The 23,697-nt window shown below is 45.3% G+C and overlaps 1 protein-coding gene across 16 annotated transcripts in view; it reads left to right on the forward strand.

The window, feature by feature from the left end:
• The window catches only part of LDLRAD4 (low density lipoprotein receptor class A domain containing 4), a 430,085-nt gene that overhangs the window by 384,181 nt on the left and 22,207 nt on the right, over positions 1-23,697 (forward strand). For all 16 annotated transcript variants that reach the window (XM_046670900.1, XM_046670889.1, XM_046670902.1 and 13 more), the window contains one exon: positions 18,808-18,962. In XM_046670900.1, coding sequence (XP_046526856.1) covers positions 18,808-18,962 — 155 coding nt within the window. The remainder of the gene's footprint in view (positions 1-18,807; positions 18,963-23,697) is intronic.

Raw genomic sequence — 23,697 nt, forward strand, 5'->3', positions numbered from 1 at the left:
GTCCTCATAAAGCCCAGTTGATCTTCATTACCTCTGGTTAAGCAGGGGCCTCATGTGTGCACGTAAATTCTTTTTGTTTCCATGTGATGATTTCATCGCATATGTATAAATATTCCTCATTTTAAATGAAGAAATCTGACTGACATCATAATGGGTTTAAAAATGACCTTTTAATAAATATTTAAATTTATTTTCATTTCTCTTTTTATGCTATCAGTATGGAACCAGCCACTTCATCTTTTCAGAGCTCAAGAAAAGGAAAGGGATTAAAAAAAGACAGGTTTGGTTTAACATAAAGGAAAATTGCCCAGAAGTACAATTAAGTTTGCTTCCAACAGTGTCTTCTCTGAGATGTGAAGACTTCCTTCTTGGATGGTGGAGTTAAATGGTCTCTGCACTGCCAGCCCTTCCAAGAGACTTGGTCTCAGAGAAGTAATTCCTTGAATCTTTTAAATGGGACTTGTAGATCAAGGCCATTCTAAAAATAGGATTTGGCTCAGTGGTCATCCTTGGACCTGCCACTTTTAGAGTTAGCCTGATGAGTGGTTAGGAGGAGATTTTAGAGCGTGACTTCCTGGTTCAAGTCCTGGCACTGCCACTTACTAGCTGTGTAACGTTGGGCAAGTCACATAACCTCTCAGTACTTCGGTTCTCTCATCTGTGAGACTGGGATGATAACTAGTACAGATGGTCCACGACTTACCATGGTTCGACTTAACGATTTTTCAACTTTAGGATGGTGCGAAAGCGATATGCATCCAGTAGAAACCGTACTTTGAAGTTTGATTTTTGATCTATTTCTGAGCCAGCAATATGCAGTACAATACTCTCTCATGATGCTGGGCAGCTACAGTGAGCCACAGCTCCCAGTCAGCCACGCCATCACGAGGGTAAACAACCCATAAATCATCCTGTACCCATACAACCATTCTGGTTTTCATTTTCAGTACAGTATTCAATAAGTTACGTGAGCTATTCAACACTTGATTATAAAATAGGCTTTGTGTTAGATGATTTTGCCCAACTGTAGGTTAATGTACGTGTTCTGAGCTCATTTAAGGTAGGCTAGGCTAAGCTATGATCTTTGGTAGAGTAGGTATGTTAAATTCTTTTTCAACTTACAATGTTTTCAATTTACGATGGGTATATGGGGACATAACCCCATCATAAGTTTAAGAAGATCTGTACTCATCTCATATGGTTACTTGTAAGGATTAAATGGCTTACTTAAATAGAATACTGCCTGGCACATAGTAAGTACTATATAAGTGGTAGCTGTTATTACTATTATTATTTAAGTTAAGCGCTCTTCCTGTATGCTCCTACCCGACCCCCATTCATTCATTCACCTGCTCCGTGCTGAGCACTCTGGTGGGTGTTGCACTGAGTCATACTGTTCTCACTACTTTGCTAGCTCTTGCTTAGGACATGAACTAGAGATGGTCATGGATAAGGACCAGTCCTGGCTTTCTTTGTATCCTCTGTTCCCTCACAGTGACTGGCACATGGTAAGTGCTCAGCTCTGGAACTGACATAAATGAGGATTGACCTCATGTTTTCAAAGGTGATCTGATACTAGACAGCGGTGATTCCTGTTTTTAAAGCATATTTGTGCTAAGCTAGTCTTAAAGTGCCAAAGATGAAAATGGAATATAGTTATATAGATTTCATGTGATTTGGGATTAACTTGGATTTTTGACCTATGATTTTTCTAGGCCAAAGTATATGCTGTTAGTATATGCTCTAATACAGTAACTAAAACCCTGGAATGTGCTGTGACTTTATCTCAACATTTGAAGAAATTAATGCTTTTGCCAAAGCCAGGAGCCTAAAGGTATCAAAACTATCTGCACACATCCTAGAATTTATAACAAGAGCTTCAGAGACCATAGCATGCATCTCTCCTTCACATTCAGATCGTCTTAAGAAATGCTTGCGATCGCAAAGGGACCATTCTCTTAGAATCCTCAAGGATAACAATCACAGTGTCGTTCAGTAATTTAGCAACAACACACACCAAATATGAATGCCACATATGTGTGCCACATACTGTATGTATACAAGAGTGCATAATGTTTGCCTGGAGCATAGGGCTGTTGAAAGTAGGGTTTCTATCTTTCAAGGGGCAGTTAAAGTTTTTAAGGAGTTAAGCACTAGGAATTAGAATAGTAGTATCTAGGATCTGAGTTACAAACACCTTCAGCCTCATCTTTTATGGTCTACTCAGAAATAGGATGACTTGTGAAGGTTATTCAGCCTCCTAGCTTTTGGGTGAAATTGAGAAATGTAACATATCTAAAAAGCAAAGTAAAATATTTTTCTGAATAACTACGTTGAATATTTTAAGTATTAAAATCCAGTAAATCAGCCAGGAGCTGACCACTAGCAGAACACATGCAACAGAAGTGGAATGCTATTTCTGGAAATCTCCAGTGGCAGGACTCTACTTTCCTGGCGTCTGGCTCTCTTAGGGAGCAGGGAGACTGGGGAGGATGTTGAGAGAGCCAGGCCAGGTTTACAGGGATGAGCCAACCCATGGCATCTTCATAACTTGGTCTTTAAGAAGAGTCTGCTCATGGCACTTGAGTTTTTCCCCAAGGCAAAATTGGAGTTCTTTCTTAACATATGGTAAGCAGAAATCCTGAGGGACTTCTGGAGTTCTTATGAAAAATGCCAAATACCCTAGCAATTGTATTCTGACACCAGAGACTCTGTTAACATAAGCTGATTAGCTTCACCATTCTCATGAGCCCTGACAACACCGTCAGCCCCTACTACTTCTCCTAAAGGGTGTGGATGGATGAGTAACGCCCATCAGCACAGGTGGGAGGACAGCAGGAAACACCTGCCCTGTGGTACTGGACCCTGCCCTTAGCCCAGGAGAACAGTATTATGATTTTACACACATGTACACACTAACACCTGCATGCTGAGTACCATTCTTTAAAATTATTGTTAAGTAGCAGTTGCTTGGAGCCAAAGCAGGAGACCTGGATTCTACTCTCATTTCCTCTGTGTGGTGTGCACAAATCACAGATTCTCAGAGCCCAAGGTTTGCTAATTTAATCCAAATGAGGAGTTTGGATTAGACCAAAATTTCAGAAGAAACGTTGATATGCAGATGAATCACCTGGGGATTTTGTTTAAATGCAGGTTCTGGTTTCAGTAGGTCGGGCACGGGATCTAAGATCCTGCATTTCTAACCAGTTGCCAGGTGATGCTAATGCTGCTGGTCCTTGAACCACACTTGGAGTACAAGCGTTGGATGTGTTGTTTTATTTCGTCCTCCGACCACCATCTAAGATATAGATATTCTTAGCTTCATTTTACAGAGGAGAGGGGGCTTAGCTCAAGCTGACACAGTCAGATGGCAGGACTGGAAGCCAAACTCAGGCCTAACTGGCCCTGAATTTAGCCACTATAAAAACTTTATACTGCCTTCCATTTCCTTCTGGGGCCTGAGAGTAACTGCAGTTTTCAAAGGTGTATAACCCACTTAGGATGGAGTATCTTAGCCATTATAAAAATCTATACCACCATAAACGCAGAATAATACGTAATTCTTTTTTTCTCATTATAGGAAAAAAATACTGTAGTGGCATAGATAATGTGTAAGATAAACTCCACAGTCTGTTAATACAGGGAGTATTGTTGCATATTAGGAAGCTATTTTTAGGCTATTTAATTTAGACTATGTATTCAATAAGTGTTTAATCCACCTTGTCAGCTTGCTAGCTCCATCATGTCGTGTATTTTTAAATTTGCTGACGTTTCTACCAAATGGTGGAGTAGCAAGCCCTGTGATTGGAGCACATGCAGAGCATTCACATTTCTACATAAAAACCTCTCTGTGTTGCAATTTTTTAAGCAATTAGTAAATTATTCCTTGCTATAGGCTAACCTCCACAAATATCAAATAAACTATTGCTACGTTTTGAGTCTACAGGAACATAAAGTTTGTGTTCTTTTAAAATCCTCATTCATGACGTTAAGCATAGCAAATTTACTTAAAATGTACTGTTTTGTTTTCTAAAGATCAAATTCCAGGGCTTAATTTTTATGTGGAAAACTTCATCTCAGAGCAGAATTTTACAGCATAGTCATAGACTTCAAAGCGTGGGAATTTGTGATGGTGGGGGCCATCGATTCTTAACAGGAGTTCATTAACAGGCACATGAGACATAAAATGGCTCCAAGAGCTTCTGGCATCATGTAGAGATATAGAATCTTTAACATGAATTTGCAAGTTAGTGCCCAAAAGAAATCAGACAATTAGGCTAAAAAAAATCCAAATGTACTGATCTGCTAACGTCTTTTGGTTAGTTTCAGGGGACTTTGGTTTGTTGGTTGTTGGATAATTCTAAATTCACCGCTGATTGAGCAGAATGATGGAGGGGTGGGTAGGAGCTTCCAAGTCGGACTGCCCAGGGTTCCAACTCCCATCCTGCCTCTTAGCAGCCATTTGACGTTGGACAAAATACTCATCCGCTCTGAGCCTCAGCTCCTTTCTCTTTGAAGAGGGAATAAGGACATGTGCCTCACAGAGTTGGTATGAAGAGAAAAGCTATACAGTGCCTGAAAGTGCCTAGAACATAACAGTAGATCTATAGAAATGCTTTATAGATGCTAATTTTCTGCTGTGTGACCATTGTAAAGGTATTCCTAACTCTCCAAATGATCTTTGTCTGTGAAAATTTCTGTTGTGAGTGGGATAACCTTTGAGGGCAGGAGTACATGAGGAAGAGACAGCAGGGCATGACCTAGAGGCCTGTGGTGATTAAATCGGAGGATTGGACCAGGCTGGATGCTATCCAGGTTATATGTGACAGAGAGAGATGCTGGTTTAGCAGAGCACCCCTCTACCACCCAAAGACTTTTTCTGAAGCTAATGAGTAGCCCCCGAGCTAAAATCCCTGCCCTGTGCTGCCTCTTTTGGCCATTCAGGTCTTAGATACTCCCAGTCACCTCTACTTGTCATATTCAGATCCTGGCTGGAAGCCAATCATTAGAGCTTATTCAATCCTGCAGGTGGAACCTAAGACGAGCGCAATCCTGCAATAAATGCTTCTCTGTCAGATTACATCGAAGGTCCAGTGTGTTTCCTCCTGAGGACTGTAGCTGCTTAGTGAATATTTGTCAGATGAATTAATGAACTGAAGACTTTTATAGAGGAAACCTTGAAAATGTTGGTAGAGTGAGCTTGTGAAGACAGAAGCTGTTTACGTCCATGTTGCTATCAACAGACTCTTAAGAAAATGTCCGCCTTAGGTGACCCTTCCTTGCACCATTTTCAAGGCTTCTGCTGTACACAGAGAAATCTCGTACCGCTTTGTGATATTTCATTAACTACACAAAACTTACCTTAGTAAAATCAGCCTGTAGGGCATCATTTTAAAGATTCATATTTAAAGACAATGAGGGAGGAAAGAGTTCTAGAATGCAAATGTTTTTACACTTTCCTACTTATGTGTTTCTGTTCAGCAAATTAGTCTCTTCCCACACCCTTCTGTTGTGTGTGCTGCCATTTTCCCTGGATTCAGGGAAAAGAAATATTGGTACCTATCAATTAAAAAGCCCCAGTAATCCACATACTGTCAGGGTCAGCTAGAATGTGATGTTTATCAGGGCCTGAACCCCTGGATCACGGTCTGACCTCTGTGCTGTCTTCCTGAAGCATCCTCCTCAGGCTGATAATTAAAAGCGAATAGGAACAAGATTAAGACCACTACCTGGTGACTTAGCCTGGACACCCCTTCAGCAAATGCTGAAGAGTGGTGACATGCCCACGTTAACCAGGCAGCATGGCGAGCACACGTCAGGCACAGACTGGGTGGCTCTATTGAACACTCCCCTCAGCCAGGAGGGCAGCACACATCCCACAGGAACGCATGCCAGCCAGCAGTGTGTCTGGTGTGAGGTGTGGGCAATGTTTTGAAAATAAACTGTCATCCGTAAAGCCAGAGGCTTTTAAAGTGGTTTTTAAGCAGATCAAACAGTGAGAATGATTAAACAGAATGGAACAGGAGGTTAATTAAGATTGACTCCCATGACCCAAATGCTCAGTGATAAGGAAGCACCCAAACAAAATAAGTGTGTTAAGGCAGAGTGGAATATCCTGCAGCCATAAAAAATGAAAAAATATGTTGATTTTTTGATACATGAAAAATGCATATTAAATAATGTTAAACCCCAAAGTGGACTATTTGCAGCCATTTAAAAATGCAGATATCCATTAGCAAAGAACAAAACAGATTTTCAGATCCTATAATGTTGACTAAATCCCTAATTTTCAAAAACAGACATGCATGACAGTCATATGAGATCTTGTGAATATTCCTCTTTAAGGGCTTGATTTCAGAGCGATCATGTCACCCTGACTAAACTGACCAGAAAGTGCTATCCCTAGATCACAAGGACCCCAGGGCTGCAGGGACAAGGGAGAGCGCAAGACCAGTGAGGCCAGCTTGAAATGGGAGCACTCGCTAACGCTTTCTGAAGCAAGCTCTTCTCTGAGGAGGATTCCCTGCGCTTGGTGACTGCACCCAAGCCCAATCTCCTGAGCTGCTTCCCCTTCGTCCACCCAGCTGTGTGACTCTGAGAAGAAACTGGGGAAAAATATAACACAAGAGAGGGGAGTTATGTTTTAATTTGGAAATTGCTCAAGAAAAATCAGGCTGTCTTGATTGGCACGTGCAAACTGTTAATTTTCCTGCTGAAATTCCCATTTCTTTTATCCATATGAAATCTCTGAAAAATCTCCTTGATGATTCTTTTCTCCCTTTCTGCCCCAGCCCCCAGTAATTAGAACATGAAATAGTGATGTCTTCTGGCCAACCTGGGGACCCACAGTGCCATCAAGCCCAGACACTGCTCTTGGCCCCAGGTGACGCACTGGGTCCCACAGCAGGGACTGGCTGCTGACGTAACTGTCCTCGTTTCTAATGCTGGTAGTAACCAACAGAGTTTAGTTTTGCTTTGACAACTCCTCCTACAGCCAAACTATTATCATGGCGCACATGTCATTGCTATTTACCCTAAATAAGGAAAAACAAAGGCTATTTTAGGCACAGAGCAGCGCTTGTGGCTGGGGTTATTTGCAATATTACCGTAGCATGCTGCCCTTTTCACTGTGGTCACACAGTGATTTTTTTCTGAAAAGTGCTGCGACAGACGTGCAGCCTTCTCATAAGTCTCTTCACACAGCCCCAGGGCATCAGAATGCACCAGAGATGTTTTACCCACGTATGAAACAAACTGTTTAGACCTCAGAGGAAAAAGGGACTGTGCATGCACAAAATGAACCAGGAAAAAGCACCCTCCTGAGATATGTCTCTGCTTTAGTGTTTGAATTGCCTTTTCTCACTACCGAGGATTCTTCTCTCTAATTTCTGAACCTTGTAGACTAAAACTGCATAGTAGGGTTGAGAGTCCTGACTTTATAGTAGTCTCTGTGGTATATGTGTGCTACCATACATTGAGAAATAATGATGAGAATAGGGAGTGGGGAGAGAAAGAAAGAGGTGGGGAGAGAATGAGAAGAGGAAAGGGGCAGAGCTAACAGAGAAGGGAAAGCGGAAGGGAAGAAAAGCTATGAATGTTTCCTGCTGTGGTTGTGACTTTGTTAGTTGCCAGGACTGAGCTTAGCTGTGAGAGCCATGCGAGCTGCTCCCATCAGTTAGAGACTTTGGGGAGAGGAGGACCCAGAGGACAGCCCATAGCCTGGCTCTTGGCGTGAGGGTCTCTGTGGGCGCTTCAAGCTGGGACGTGCTCTTGAAGCTGGATCCACAGCAGAGAAGCATGAGTAGCTAAGCGTCCCTGCCTGTTTGCACGTGCTGCCTTGGTAAGCTCTTTCTCTCCATTTCTCGAACTCTGAAAGCTTCTAGCAGAGATCAAGGGAAGAAATATTGTGTTGAGATTTGCAGATTTCCCCTTTCTGCCTTGTCTGGTTTGATATTTGCCTGTTAAAAAGATTACTGAATGTAATAGAACGAGAGGATCTGTCGAGCTGCATTCTGCTCATGTGTGTGTGTAACATGTCCCATGTGAGGCCAAATACGAGAAATGCAGGCTAATCATTGCTATATATTGCTGTATACAACACGGGTGTTAAGCTGCTCTCAGGATTTGAGACCCTGGACTTGTTATCTTCTCTGTGACACCATCAGCTTCCTGCCACAGAGCTCCTGATTTCTGTGGACAGCAGTTGATAATTGGTAGCCACAGTCTGCGGTCAGAGCCACAGCATTTGAGTCTAGCACCTGGGCTGGGCCCCGCTGATACAGTAGAGAGAGAGACAGACAGAAACACATACACACTCACACACACACTCTCTCTCTCTTACACCCCACGCTGGCTATAACTGCAGCTCTGAGCTGTCTGGAGAGGAGATCGTCTGAGGCTGAAGGGATGCTTTGAACTGGGGGGGCTGTGTCACGGTTGGACCCCCCCTTACAGAGGACTCGATTATGTCCAGTGACCACCTGAACAACAGCACACTGAAGGAGGCCCCGTTTAAAGACCTGTTCTTGAAAAAAGGTACACTTCCAAAGGCCAGCTGTGGGTGCTGCCTGCTCTCTCGGGTTTCTTGTGGTTATTCTTGGAGTTTGGTCTGAGGACAGAATTGAGAAGAGTAGAAACTTTCTCCAGAAGTTTGTGTCTGCCTAGGAGGGGTCTGTCAGCTCTGAGATCACTTCAGGGCTGGACTCTCTTTAGGAAGATGTCTTTGAGGTTTTTTCATCTTCTTTCTCATCTGTGATCAGTTTGTTCCTGTTGGAGATGTTATGCATAAATACACAGGTTTGTTGCTTTGGAGTTTTGCTTTTTCAATGCTCTGTACATGAGGCTAAAACCTCCCCTGGAAATTCTGTTACTCACTGCTAGACTCATGGGTACTTTTTTTTTTCCTACCCTGAGTCATGAAAACACTATTTTAAAGAAAAGATGTATTTCTCAGGATGTGGGTGGCTTATTGGGTAGTTTCTCAGGTCACTACAGTACTACAGTGCAGTAACGGTAGACATTAAGAAAGAGAACTGTGACTCTCAAGGGAGGAGAGAGAGCCAAGGAAAGTGAGAGACAGACAGACAGACTGCTAGCTAGGGAGCATTCAGAAACCACTCCTCTTAATGGTGAATAAGATGGTTTCTTGTGCAGCTGTATTTTTTCCTAATACTTTCCTAAATTAATAATGTGAGGGTGGATTTTAAATGACTCCTGTAGAGAGAATTCTGGTTTTGTGTATGTATTTTTTTTTCCATGTATAGCATGGCAGAGGGATAGACTTTTAAAAGGTTTGTAATTGCTTTTACTCCTCTGCTGTGTTTTCAGAAAATTCTGTCAATCATCTTTGATTGGAACATATTTAGCTAAATTTCTTTCTGAAGAGATCATAAAACTCTAGATTCTGAAATGCATAGTGAAAAATTGTGTTGGATGAATTCTTGGACATTAGTAAATTTAAAACATGTTGTTCTAGCTGGATGGACTCACGGTGTCTGCATTCTAGGGATTCCATAACCAATCTAATTGTCACTGACTGCTACCTGCCTGCCAATGCCATCGAAGGCACATGTCCTTTAACTGCAGTCAGGCACATGTGCCCTGGCCACACCTTATCCTCAGAGGGCCCTGTGCCATTTGACTGCACTCTGCTACTATCTCTAATCCCACAGATCATAGGTATCATCTCCCACTTTTATTATCTTGCAAAATGTTTTATATACTGTAAATACATGAATATAAATAGGATTCTGTAAACAGGTAACTTATAGCAACCATGAGGCTCTTTTTCCAGTGACAGTTTTCCCTGCCTAGAGTAGTAATCGTTGAATAGTTGTTACAGAATATGAACATCTTTAGCAAAACTTCAGCACCACTGAAGTCATTAGTGTTTGGTGGAATATGGTTCTGTGCTAGACACTGATCAAAGCAGATTAGGCAATTAGAGCCCTTTCCTCCTAGGGATTTCTTCATCAGTTTATCTAGAGTGAACTCTGACTTTGTGCCAGGCACATGCTACCTGCTGAAGATGCTACAGAAGAACAAGATACTCTCCCAGGCTCACTCCCTGGAGGAAGAAGACCAGAAAATGGGCATTAACAGGACAGTGATAAGTGCTGAGACAGGGTTCGAATGCACACAAGGGAGCCTTCCAAGGGTAGTGAGCCCGTCATCAAGGGGTTATGAAAGAGCTTCTAAAGGAAGATAAAGCTGGGAGGTAACACCAAATCTGGGTGTTTCTGTGGGGTGACTCTTTTCCTGTTCTCTTGTTCTACTTTTGTGGGATAGAATGGAGCAGCAAACCCACCCCAAGGAAAAGTGAATTCAAAATATATATAATCATTATGATGACAGCTCTTACTGTTTTGCCTTCTGAACTTCAAATTTTGAAGGTATAACACAGGCTGAATTTTCTCCCCTTGACCGTGGTGTTTAATGAGTGTGAATTTTCATTCAGCCATTAGAGTCTCCAAGAGTATTTTTATACTAACAGGTCACAAACTTGAGGCAATTATAGTCTGTGTAGATTCCAGTCCTGCCCCCACCCATCTTCCTGCCCCTACCACCCCGTCTCTGTAGGATTTGGGAAAGAATTTTCCAGCCTTTAGGAACATTCAGCACTTTAAAAGTGTCACGGAGCCATAAATAAAGACTAAAACACCCCCAAGGCTGTCATCTTCTCACCACACCCATCTCTGCCCAGGATGACAGAGAGGAAGGAAATGCAGGCACACATTCACTGTGCCTGAGCCATAGTGGGGACCTAGGCGAGCTCACTGGGAGGGAGGAGCTGCCTGCAGGGTAAGCCTCTGTGGCAGCTAGCCTTGGTCTCAGTGTTCCCAGTAGATTCCAGCAGTTGGGGGAGTGAGGTAGAGGTGCTGCTGTTGGTTAGGGTGGGAGAGGAACCATTCAGGGTATTGTGCAAGGATTTGTGGACAGCATGAAGCCCTTTCAGTGATGTCGTAGTATTCTGCATGACAACTTTTCTGAATGCTGCCAAGGTGTTTACTTGGCCTGGTGAAAGGAGAGGGCTAACGAGGGGCCCAGACTTTGCCCCACCTCCCCCATTATATGTTCTGTGAGAGCATAAATTACACATCTGGGGCTTAAAAACAACTAGACATCTAGAAAATAGGACTTATGTGAAGGATGATATATTAATGGAGGAAAGACCAAATAGAAGATGGTGTTAACCATCCCACAAATAGAAATGAGTGTTATATTAGGAACCTAAGGTGGTAGAACCACACTTCCCCAGAGTTCTTTAAAAATAGTACAGACGCTCATGCCTCTAGTATGAGTCAGTTAAGCTCTTCATTGAACCAGGACTAGACCAACAGACCTCACACAATTTCTTCTGTTCCTGTAATTCTCCACTGTGCAGCCTGGAATTTCTTGGAGACATTTCTATAAAAATAGATACCATCATCACTGCCATCTCTTTTACTGTTTTACAGTAATAAACTTCTATGATGCCTTCCTGTAAATTTTAGACTAGATTTATTATAAAATTTCTGGTGTTGGGATTGCAATGACTCATCTATTATAACATCCTGAACTACAGCCCCATGAAAGGAGGGAGAGTGTGAAAATTTGACTTTTGCCTAAAATTCTTTCCCTGAAGGGCCTGCTTTTTGGCATTCTTCTGTTGACGTCAGTAGCTGTTGGAATCAAGGAAAACTGACCAGTGGGCTGTGTTCAGAATCCATATTGAGAACATGAAATTTTGGAAACCTTAAAGTATCCTATTATTTTCTCAGAACTTTATTATTCCTGCAGGCTTTTTAAAAAAAACTTTTAGTAGTTCTTCCAGAATTCGTTCTCTTCTCAGCCTCTTCTTCCCACCCCATCCCCCAAAACCAAAACCACAAGCATTTTTCTTTTCTGTGTACCCCAAGTTTTATGCACCATTGCACATTTCCTCTCCCCTACCACAGGAAAACAGACATCTTGTAGGGCCAGATGTGGGCAGACCAGGGGGAGGGAGAGGCAGCAAGGCCCCAGTGCAGTGCCAGGTCTCAGCTGATGTGTGCCTCACTTTTTTGGGCAGACTGCTGCTCCTGGGCAGAGGGTTGGGTGCCACCTTGGTTCTCAGGAAGCAGTAGCGTGCCTGAGTCTGTCTGATGAATATGCCCCTTCAGGGCCTATTGAATTCCCTGTGGGATGGGTAACGGCCTCACAATATCTTCTGCTGCCTTGTGCACAGCCATTGCACCCTGGGCCTCCCAAGCTTGGAGCACATTGAAGAGAAATGAGCAAAGTGTAAGGCGGGAGGGTATGTATGTGTGCGTGCTTGTGTGGGGAAACATGGTCAGGAACTGCTGCCTTGAAGGGATGGTGGTTTCAGCCAGAAGTGGAGAGCACTCGGCCTGCCTGAACCCTGACTGCACAGTCCAGGGAATTGCTGGATGAGGTCCCCAGAAGCCCTGAAAACATCTGTGGTTGAGATCAGGAGTGCAGAAACCTTGAAACTGAACAGGTGTGCTGAATTTTGTATGGTACTCACTTTCAGAAGTGGGAATGCAAGGGTTTTTTGCTTTTTTTTTAATGTGAAGTTTCTTTTACTTGCCCTGTGAAAGTTGTTTTCTTGAGAAGGTGTAAAATCAGTCCCTTGGCAACAGAGCCACATCCAGAGGCTGGCAAACACTTTGGGGGCCCTGATGGTCTCTGAGCAGTCTCCATGAAGGTATGGGGGGCTTTAGGAGGGGGTTCAGGAATGGCAAATGAAGGGACAGGAATCACCTGTCACAGTTATTACAAAGTGTATGGAGATAGAGGAAGGGGAGGGGCGGGTGGCTAGATTTGGGGGACTACAGCCCCTTTCCCACCTACCATCCCGGCTGCAGATATCCTGCTGGTGGTATGGTCTTTACTTATTTGCCTTTTCCAATGCCTTTTTAAGTAGAATTGTCCTGTTTGAAGTGAAAGAGGGTGTGGGAGGACAGATATGGTGTGGGGGGATGCTCACATACTCCGTCCTGAGCTTGAAGGGGATCTTGAAGGGAAAGGTTATCAGTAGCACAGGACTCAGGGGTCTGGAAGTCATTACGCTTGTCCCCAAGAACCCTCTCTTTGTTTATTCCAATTTTCACTCTGAGAATTCTTTGGACCCCTCTTGGGGAAGTATTTGTAGCCCCAAAGAGAGTTAAAACCTTATTTTCTGTTTGTTAGTGTTCAAGAAAGCAGTCTGTTTTCATTGACTGGTTCTGTCCGGATTTCGAAGCGAAGGTCTGCTGCATGTTGCACTGGGGGCTGCGAGGCTCTGCGTGCACTCCACACCCGAGGACCCTGCTGCATCTTGTGAGGCCCTGATGTTGGAGCCTCAAGGGCCTCCAAGGAGCTGCCGCAGGCGACCCTGATGGGCAGCCAGGGGCCGAATTGCTGCTGCCGTGCTTGCTCTCGCTCCTGTGGGCCAGTCCCTGCGGGAGGAGCTGCCTCTCATGCTTGCCGGAGGGATGTAGTAGCTCAGGCTCTGACTGGGCTTCTGTCATCCAAGGTGGCCAGTCGGGCTTCACCGCTGAGCTGCTTGCCTCAGTCAGTGGTGCCCTGGGGACCTGGTTCATGCCAGGCAGTGCCCTGGCGCTGCCCATCATGAGTTCCATGCTACTCAAATGCCCGTGAACCCCCTGGGTCGCTGTGTGTCCTGTGTGCCATAGACATACCTGCTGTGGCCGTACTCACGTGTGAAAACCCAGGACAATGACCCAGGAGCTGCTGACTACATCTCAAATCCTGGCATCAGTAGTGCCTGCAAGATACCTAGGCTGTTACTGTTTCTACCAGAGCATCTGCGGTCAGTAAGTCTAGGCCACCAGTTCTCCAAGTGCAGCCTGAAGATCTCTGAGACCCTCCCAGGTGCTCATTGAGGCCAGATCTCCTTCATATACCTCAGCCAAAGCAACATGTCGCAACAGATTGAAGGTGAAGCAGAGAAGAGAATCCAGCTGTCTTCTATTAAGACACATAGTAAAGAGATATGCCGGTGTAAAGCAGTGCCACTCTTACTCTTAACACTAGAATTTTTTTATTTTGAAGAATACAATTATTTTTATTGTGTTACATATGTTAACATGTAATGAGTTTATTTTTTAGTGAATACATATTTAACATTTTCAGTTTTAATAATCAGTAGCTTTTAAGAGTATAGAAGGGTCCTGAGACCAAAGCACTTGAGAGTTGCTGTCTAAGCAGCCCAGGAAGGTGGAGCCAAGGGAGGAAGCACAGCAAGTTTGCACACCTGAGGGGGAGAGGGGGTCCTTTCAGGTGCGCAGGGGCGCAGCAGGGCCCAGTATGCGTGGCACGTTGACAAGAAAGCTGGTGAAGCACAGCCTAAGAGCAAGTAGTCCCCTTTAAAACAAAGATGATGGCGATTCTGTACATTGTTCCCCACAACTTAGATCTTTCTTACCTTTGCTTGTGATGAACTTTTAATATGATATGACATCAGAAGATTCATGACTTTCAGACAATGCAAAATGTTCTATGTGCTATCTCAGACCAAACGAAATAAAATCCAGAGCAAATAAAGATCTCAACCTAAAAATACAAACTACAAAACCTTAGAAGAAATATTTTTAGAATATTCGAGAAGACCTTCCTAATCAAACAGGAATCTTAGAAGCCATAAGGGAAAGTGATGGACACTATTTGATGACATAAAAATGTATATCTTCTACAGAGAAACTCACAGCAAAGTTTAAAGAAGTGACAGACTAGGAGAAAATATTTGCAGCACATGTAAGAGACAAATATTTGTATCCGTAATATGTAAAAATTACTTACAAATAAATAAGAAAGAAGTGAGAAAACTACAAATAAATTAATATGAACTAATATGATTATGAAAATTACCAATTACCAGTAACCGTAGGGAAAGATCTAAAATCACTAGTAATTGGAGAAATACAAAATAAAACAAGCTTTATATTTTCACTTGTCAGATTAGTACAGATGAAAAGCATGAGTGCCCAGGGTTGATGAGAGTGTGGAGGCATGCCCTCTCCTTGGAAAGGCTCTTTCATAAGGCAGATTTTCAGTAGCCATCAACATTTAAAAGGATATATATCCTTGTCCAGAAATTTCAATTTTAGGGATCTTTCCTATAGAGGTACTTACAAATGTGGGTCAGCACACACACTCATACTTGCACACATCGTACACATGCACACACATAATAGAAAAAAGAAAAAACAAAACAAAACAAAACAAAACATAAAATACCACCCTAAGCATCCATCACTTAGAGAATGTAAGTTCTAGTGTATCTGTCTTCTGGAATAGATAGCCACCATAAAGAATGAGTTAGTTTGTGTATCTTCTTGTTTAAAGATGTCTGTGATGTATTAAGTGAAAAAAAGCAGAACAATATATTTGTACAATGATTCCATTCATTAAAAAGAAGAAAGCCCTTATTCAATAGGCAAAGGCACAGATACATACAGTGGGTGAACTGTGCTCCTCCCTAGGACGGCATGGGGTTGAGCGGGGGGTCAGAGAGTGCTGCAGGCCTGTGAAGGGGAACTTTTACATTGTACGCCATTTCCTTCTATATTGTTTAAAGAAGTCTTCATTATTTTTATAATAAAAATCCTTTTCAAACGAAAAACAAATATACTCGAAAATGTCCATAGAATTATGAAAATATAATTTGACTGCTACCAATGTTTATCTGTATAACTTTCCATATTCAAGAAAAGACGATGTAGAAAGATATCCTCCAAGTAAAGAATTAACCCATGAAGACTTTGTGGAAGACCCCTCACTGTAGTCATCGCTTTCTTCTCTTTCCATGTCCATGAAGCAATTAAGTTTTCTTGAGAAAAATATTTGTTAATTCCAGGGCATGATTTAACCTGAAAGGCAATTTATGAACACTGTGCTGTTCATCCACAAAATCAAAATAAGCATTGGTAAAACAAGGCATTATTTTGGATTCAATCTTCATGCTACATTGGCTGCCTTTGACCTAAGCAGAATTAACTCCCTGCCTCCTTATCTGCTCGTCACTGTGGTGATGGTCCTTGGGTTGGTGGCTTGCCCCTCTGCACATTCTCACAGTTCCTCGAGATGCACTCCTTGTGCTTTGCAGCCAGTGTAGGCCTCAGTCCCGTCAGCAGTAGCTGTCCTCACAGGGAGCACACCTGTGCAGGTGGGCAGAACGCGCCTGGAGCCATGCACCCCAAAACCCTCTCTTGGCTGTAGTGTGTGTACTCCAGAGTCATTCATTGATGACTCTTACTGATGAAGCCGCTTAACTACATGTCAGGCACCACCCCATGCCTGACACCGAGAATACAAAGTAAATAAAAATAGGTTCCTGATCATAGTTTTGTGTGAGAGACAGACTGAAAAAACACAGTCACATCTCATGTCATAAGTGATAAAGCAAGAGATCCAGCCACATGGCCAGGGTGGCTTCACATGGGTGCCATGTTACATGGGCACCAAAAGACACAGGGTGTCCTGGACATGCAAACAGTTTTTTGGGTTAACATGTCACATATTCCACCATCTGTGGGGATAAATGAGGTCGCATTTATATCTGTACTCCAATTGCAAAGGTCTCAGTCTGTGCCCTCGCTGACTGGGAGCGATTTCAGTCTTTTCCAGGAGGTTCTCACCATGAAGATTTCTGATAGTCCCTGGGAGGCCTTTAAGTGTACGTAAATTTCGTGGCTTCCTTCCCACAGGAGGTGGATGCTCAGACGTTCTCCTGGGGCTGAACTGGGCACCCAGGCCCCCTGCAAGCCCTGCTGATCAGCCATTAGGTCTCGGGGGGTATCCAGCACAATGACAGCTATGCAGGGTGCAGTGGGGTGGGGAGCCCAGCACCTGGGCCTTGCTGACCACCAGCCTCCAGAGCTGCATGGGGGCACTGTCTCCTAAGCCTCTTTAGTCAGCCGTGCCCACTGGGATCGGCCCTTTTACTGCCAGGTGGGGGTGCACCTGGAAGACCTACCTGGCCCCAGCGGCTCACCACATGGGGCTCAGCAGTTCACTTCTCTCAAACTCAGCTCACCGTTCTCCAAGGTAAATCTCCGGGCTAGGCCCCCAACAGGCCCAGTGACAAGCACAGTCCAGCCCAGTGCAGCAGGCATGTTTGTAAATCTTTGTCCTTCAGGTGTGTGTTGGGAGGAGGGCAGTGCCACAGGACAGGACATGATGGAATCCAGGAAGACCCTCTATTTACCCCCATCCCAGCCCTGCTTCTCTGTTCCCAAGATGTGGATAGCAGGAACACTCACCTGTAGATATTTGGGGAAAGATTCTACCCAGTCTTTTCCTGCATCTTCCTGAGAATGAGGATACTCTTGAGAGTGTGTGTGTGTGCATGCATGCACATGTATGTGTGTATGTGTCCATGCCTGTGTTTGTATACATGCCTTGCGTGTGTATCCATACATGTGTGTATAGGTGTACATGAATGCATCATGCTCTTGTGTATATATCCGTGCCCGTGTTTGTATGCATGCACATGTCCATGTGTGCCTGTGTGTGTGTGTTGCAAGTTCGAGGTAGTACCACAATTGACAGGGCTCTTCCCTCTTTCTCTTGTCCTTCATTATACTCCATACTTCCCTACCTCACAACAAAGTTGTACAGTGTCTTCCTCACTTCCTCCCAGAGCCTCTTGCTCTTTAAATTGATTCCCCTGCACAGACAATCATTTCTTTTCAGTGTGTGGGGAGACTCAGAGGAAAACAGGTGAGCAACCCTCAGCAGAGCCTTGAGCTAGAAGCCAGAAAGCAGAAAGTCTGGGTTCTAGGGCTGACCTTGAGCATTGAGCCTCAGCTTCCTCCCTGCAAAACTGAAGGGCTTGAATTCCCTACCTCTAATTGCCAACTCAACGTGCTATTGTTCTAGAAGTAGCTCCATGGCACTGTACTCATGTGTGAAGTGTGTAGTAATGGTACCCAGGAAATCTTTTGTAATGGCAGTGTCAGAAACCCAGTGGTGACCTGACTGCTCATAAAATATGGTTTTATGGGTCTCCAGCCCGCAGGCTTGGAGACAGTGGAGATGTTTTCCCTAAATTACTTATAAAGTCAAAGCCTTTGAGGAAGGGAAGTTGGAGCTTTTTATCAACAAACCTATTTTCCCTTCAGTGTACTCTGTAGATCCTGTGCGGATGTGCTTTGGGAATCTTGACTTAACCATAAAGATGGCTTTAACTTTCCTGGAGAGATTACACTAGGAGAAACAACTTCAGTTTTGAGAGACTTTCTTAAGTCCCCTGGAGGTGGGGGTATGGAGGGTGTTATCTGGTAAGAACGGAGTTTAGATGATGGAGAGCACTGAGCTTTTCATATTCCAAGAGACAGCACTGGAGGGCCTGGCTGCCCCTTGAGGAGGGCTAGCCCATGAGGTGGCCATGGCATGCACACTGGGCTTGACTTTGAGTTCCATGTGTGAAATGGGGTCACTCATGGCACAGCACCTCTAGAGGTCTTGTAGGGCCAACAGAATATATTTTCCTAAGGCCTTTCTCATTAAAAAATTGCAAAGACAGAGTTTGTCTGAGCACCAAGGTTAGGCTGAACAGAGAGGTCTGTGGGAAGGCCCCCATGCCTGGGTCTCCCTTTCTTCAAATGCTATTAGAATGTCAAAGTCTGGCAGGGACCTTGGGCAGCAGATCTGGGGAAAAATATTTTCTCTCTCATGAGGTCCTTATGAGGACTGGATTTGTGCAAGAGGCCTTCAGTGCCTGATGGTTGGAATGATCAGTGCCTCAAGAAGGTGGGTGTCTGGAGAACTGGGTAATGGCACAAAGGGGCATGTGGCTAGCAGTGCTTTCCTCTCCCTTCACAGCGGAGCTGGAGTTCGCCCAGATCATCATCATCGTCGTGGTGGTCACAGTGATGGTCGTGGTCATCGTTTGCCTGCTGAATCACTACAAAGTCTCCACACGGTCCTTCATCAACCGCCCGAGTCAGAGTCGGAGGCAGGAGGACGGGCTGCAGCCGGTAAGTGTGGGCCTAGGCCCCTGGGGTACTGCCTAGGCCTCTGTATCAGGTTCCAAAAGTGAGGCCGCGTGCCGGTGAGGGCCACAAAGCAGAACAGCCTCTCTCGTTAGCCCACTGTGGTTCAGAGGTATTGAAAACTCTCTACTGAAGGTTAATAAACTTATGGAAAAGTGCATTCGCCCTGAGTGTTCAGCTGTGAATTCTCACAAACTGAACACACCTGTGTAACCAGTACCTAGTCAAGACAGAGACTTGACCAGCCCCGAGAAATCCACTCAGGCCCCACTTCCAGACCTGCCCCCAACAAGGTCACTACTGCCTAGACAGCTGTCAGCACAGATTAGTTTCAGCCGCCTTTGAACCCTGTAACAGTCGAATCATACAGCAGGTGCTCCTTCCTGTCTGGCTTCTTTCACTCGACATTATATTTGTGAGATCCATCCACGCTGTTTATGAAGAGACCTGTTCTTAAATGTGGTCCAGGAGGTAGGTGTTCCAGTGATCAATAACAGACTCGTGCGTCACTGCCTGCATCCGTAAGATGCTAAGGTGGTTCAGCAGGGCCGTGGGGGTGGGTGAGCTAGAAGGGCAGTGCAGACGGTGGGGGCTTGGGGCCTCCTCAGGTGTGTCTGTGGGGGTTGGATTGTGTAGGCGGCTCACAGAACAGCAGAACATAAGAGGAAGGCTCTTCAGGTTGATTTTCTAAGGTTTCTAGCTACTTTTTGCCCTGAATCACCCTCCTTTTCTGGAAAATAAAACTCTAATATTCAACTAAACTGTCCTATGATCTGTACCTGGGAGACCAAGGGCCACTGTAACTTTCTGTTCTGAACTGGTTTTATAGTCTGTGATTCTGGTGGCTTTCAGCAAAAGGCCTGGGAAGGGTGAGTTTAGGCAATTATAAATTCTTGACTTTGGTGGTGCGCAAAGGAGGCAGAATCCCCTCATGATTCTCAGCCACTCAGAGTGTGTGTGTCAGGATCAGGGCTGCCTGGTAAACTGCCTTAGAGAGGCCATGATGAGTGGAGGGGTGCAGCCGTCCTGGCAGGTATGGTGGAGTTGCAGCTGGGCCCAAGGTCCCTGGGACCCCTCAGGAGGATGGGGTCATGCTTCATCGGGGTTGCAGAGTTGCTCAGTGAGCCATTAGCACTGCTGTCCCATCCCCATGGACATGGGGGAAGTTGAGGTTTGCTGAGTGTTCTGTGTCCATAAGAGGCAGAGGGAGAGGGAAGACATGGGGCTGCTGTGTGCCACCCCTTAGACCCAGAGAGGAGACAGGATGCCATAGGGAGGCCAGGATCAGTCCTGAGAAAAAACCCTTTTCTCCCTCTTGCTTTCCCTCGTCCTCTGCTGTCTCCTACCTTCATCTCCCTGGGCCCTGAGTCAGGCCTGTGAGCTCCCCACCACACCGCTGGCCCTGTTAACATGGCTTTCCTGGTGGGCCCTGTGTTATCTAGGCAGTCCGGTACTCCCTGGGTCCAGACTCACTGACCACTGGTGTCCTGATGCCTACAGATTTCCCACTGTTGTATAAGGACAGCTCTGTTACCTGAAGGAAGGAACCGAATCTTCTGGTTCTAAATACAAAATACGTGTAATTCTCCTGAGTTTAAAGAGAGAGGACAGAGAGAAAATCTTGTCACAGCAACAGTTTCACAACTACAGAAGGATCAGCCATCATGCAAGGACTGTAAATGCTGAACCTCAGCCTTGGGGGAAATACGTAAAACTGTCCTGCTCCTTGTCATCATCAACAAGGAGCTCTCAAGTTTCCACAAAGTACTGATCATGAATTTATCCAAGTTCCTGTCTTACACTTTCTGCTCCACACCTCAACATGCTGGAGTCGCTGCACAAGGGCAACTCAGACTGCTTTTCCAGTGCCAGCCTTGTCCTCACCCAGCCCATCTGCTTCCCCTCCCACCCCCAAGTCCCTCGGGTTGGAGAGGTGGCTCCTTCCTCCACTCCTCAGTGCAGATGTGGCCATTCCTGCTATCTCTGTGCCCATCCATTGTTGCCTGAGTGCCTGCCATGGGTCTCGGCCCCTGGACTGAGATCTCCCTAGCCCAGTCAGGTATTGGGATGGGCACACACCTGCTCTGGCCAGCAAAGAGGTGCAACAGGAAGACAATTTTACAAAGGTAGAAAAGCAAAAATTTAAGTATGTTTTTACTTGGGAATGTGTCTCCTGTTTCATTTGGAAGTGGGTTCTTCTGGAGCCCCTCTCCCGGGGTCAGCAGTTTGCCTGTGTCCACCCTGCTCCAGGGACTGCTGGGCAGCAGGGCCTCCCTTTCCTGAAATCGAGAAGGTAATTAAGTGACTTTCAGAAGTTGCTTCAGGGCCACACGCAGCACAGCAAGTGAAGACAATCAATAGCTAGTGATTGTGTCTGCAGAGATCTTTATCACTGTCTGTGCCTAATTTTGTTAATAAACACTTCAAAGCTCTGCCCCTGAGAGCTCCATCTGAGCTCTGAGCTAAGGGTTGTAGAGCTGCAGGCTGTACACAGCATCGGGTTTAATTCCTTTGCTACGACTATGCTATTTTTCCTTTTCTTGGAGTGACCCAGTATGAGTGCTGTTGCTTCTCAAGGGTTGGGTTTCTCTCCTCAATAAAATGGGAATGTAGATAGATATTGCACAGCTTAGCAGTGGGCTCTGTTCAACATTTTACAAACTCAAGATGCATTTTTACACAGTAACCAGAGACAATTCAGGCCCAGACTGTAGCTTCATTTCATGACCCAGACTATTCGCCTAGCTTATAGTCCAAAGAGGGAAGAGCAAGGGTGAGGAAGAAACCTTACTTCTCTCCTAACACAGATACAAATCAGGGTGACACTGTGAGTGCAGCCACACGTTCACTTGCAGTCCTCTTCTCTGTCCAGGAATGTGCACCCTCCCCACCCCCCCGCAGGCATCTTGTCTCCTAATTACCTACTTCTCCTCCCTAACTCCATTTAAAAAATGCCACTTCTCTTAATATAGTATTGGGAGAGCAATCTTATTTACACTCATGGTTCCCAGCCAGGGGTGATTTTGCTCCCTTGGGGATATTTAACAATGTTGGGAGGTGTTTTTGATTGTCACAGCTTGGGGAGGGGATGCTCTAAACATCTGCAGTGCACAGCCCAACAACAAAGAATATCTGACCCCAAATGTCAGTGTTGCCAAAATGCAGAACTCCTGATCTCGCCAGGTGCTGAATGCCACGCTTCCCAGAGGTACTTTGCTGGTAGAAGAGAATCCCTGTTAAGATAAGTGGGTCTCTCCTGGCTGGCTCTGAGGCTTCAACAGGGTGAAGAGCACACTTCCCAGCAGCACGGTGGAAAGAGTTGGGGGTCCACAGGAAACTTCCGTGATCAAAGGGTCCTGCTCTGGGACTCTGCCTTGGGAACAGTCTCCCCCAGCGATTTCTGCCTGCCTTTGTTCATTCAGTCATTCACTGGACATGAACCAGACACTGAGCCAGATAATGAAGAAACAATGCAATGTGTCCTTGCCACGGTCTTCCCCGACCTTCCTCCCCACCATCAGCAGCACCCACCTGGCTAAGGCTAATTGGCATTTCTCAATCTTATTGGGAGGGCTGGGGGTCTCTAGTGGCCATTTGTGTATGTGGAGTGGGGTGTGTATCAGGTGGCTGTAAACTGTAGGACAGGTTTGGAATGGGGCATGAGGATTCAGCATGGGGCAGTATCAAGTTGCCCTTCCAGGTGGCCCTCCCTCAGAATCCCAAGATGGCCACCTGTTCCAACCAGCCTCCTCTGCTGAGGGGCTTAGAAGGGCAGGCACATGGCTGGACAGTCTCAGTGTGATGGGAAAGGCCCTGCTCTTACTGACACAGAGCACATCACTGACGGCCTCCTGGGCTCCTCATGGTGTTTTGTGAATTTGCGCTCCTTGTGGGAAAGGTGACTGGTGAAGATGGATGAGTATTTGCGGCTGCTGCTTTCCATGTGGTTTCATGTCTGTCAGAGCACCCGAGAGCTTCTGAAGTGCCTTTCACTTTGTCAGCATCTAAATCCCCTCTTTCCAGGAGGCCTGAGTGCAGGAGGCTGCAGCGCCCAGCTAGTTGGCAGCTTGTGGGTGTGGGATGCCCCCTGCTAGCCTCATTGTGGGTGAGCGTCTCATGGTTCTGAGCTTGTGCAGTGCTAGGACACCATCCCCTGCCTCCCTTCTAGGGAGCTTTTGGCCCATTTTTTCTGGAACTGTGTGAGGGCTCCATGAGCATGTCAGTGAAGGGTGTATTTATTTTAAACTGATGTGAGAAGGGCTGGGCACTTAACATTTTTGGTTAAATTTATTTTTATATATTTTACTGGAAGACTTGATAGTCAAGATGGAAAAATTAAGGACAAAATAGTTAGGTTTTGTTTTCGAGGAAGAGGCTAAACATGTAGATGTTCTGATTTGGTTGAGGAAACTTCACTACCCTGGTGTGAGCTGCCGCTCTCCTCACTAATGAGCTTTCCACTTCAACCTAAAGGGAAATGCAAGACTGAGGTTAATAAGATAGGATCTTAGTAGCTCTGAATTTCCCTGGTTCTGAGGAAAGGTCTTCTTCTGGAAAATGGTGGGTTGGACAAGTTGCCCCTTTGGACCAAGTGCTGGGCTCGTCCTAATTCCAGAAGGTTTGCTTTGTGCAATCAAAGGCACCTTCCTCAGCGAGGGCAGTGCCAGCACCTCTGATTCCACCACGCCCCTTCGTCCTCACACAGTACCCCCTCCCCTGG

The sequence above is a fragment of the Equus quagga genome, chromosome 9, assembly GCF_021613505.1.
Source record: "Equus quagga isolate Etosha38 chromosome 9, UCLA_HA_Equagga_1.0, whole genome shotgun sequence".
NCBI classification, from domain to species: domain Eukaryota; kingdom Metazoa; phylum Chordata; class Mammalia; order Perissodactyla; family Equidae; genus Equus; species Equus quagga.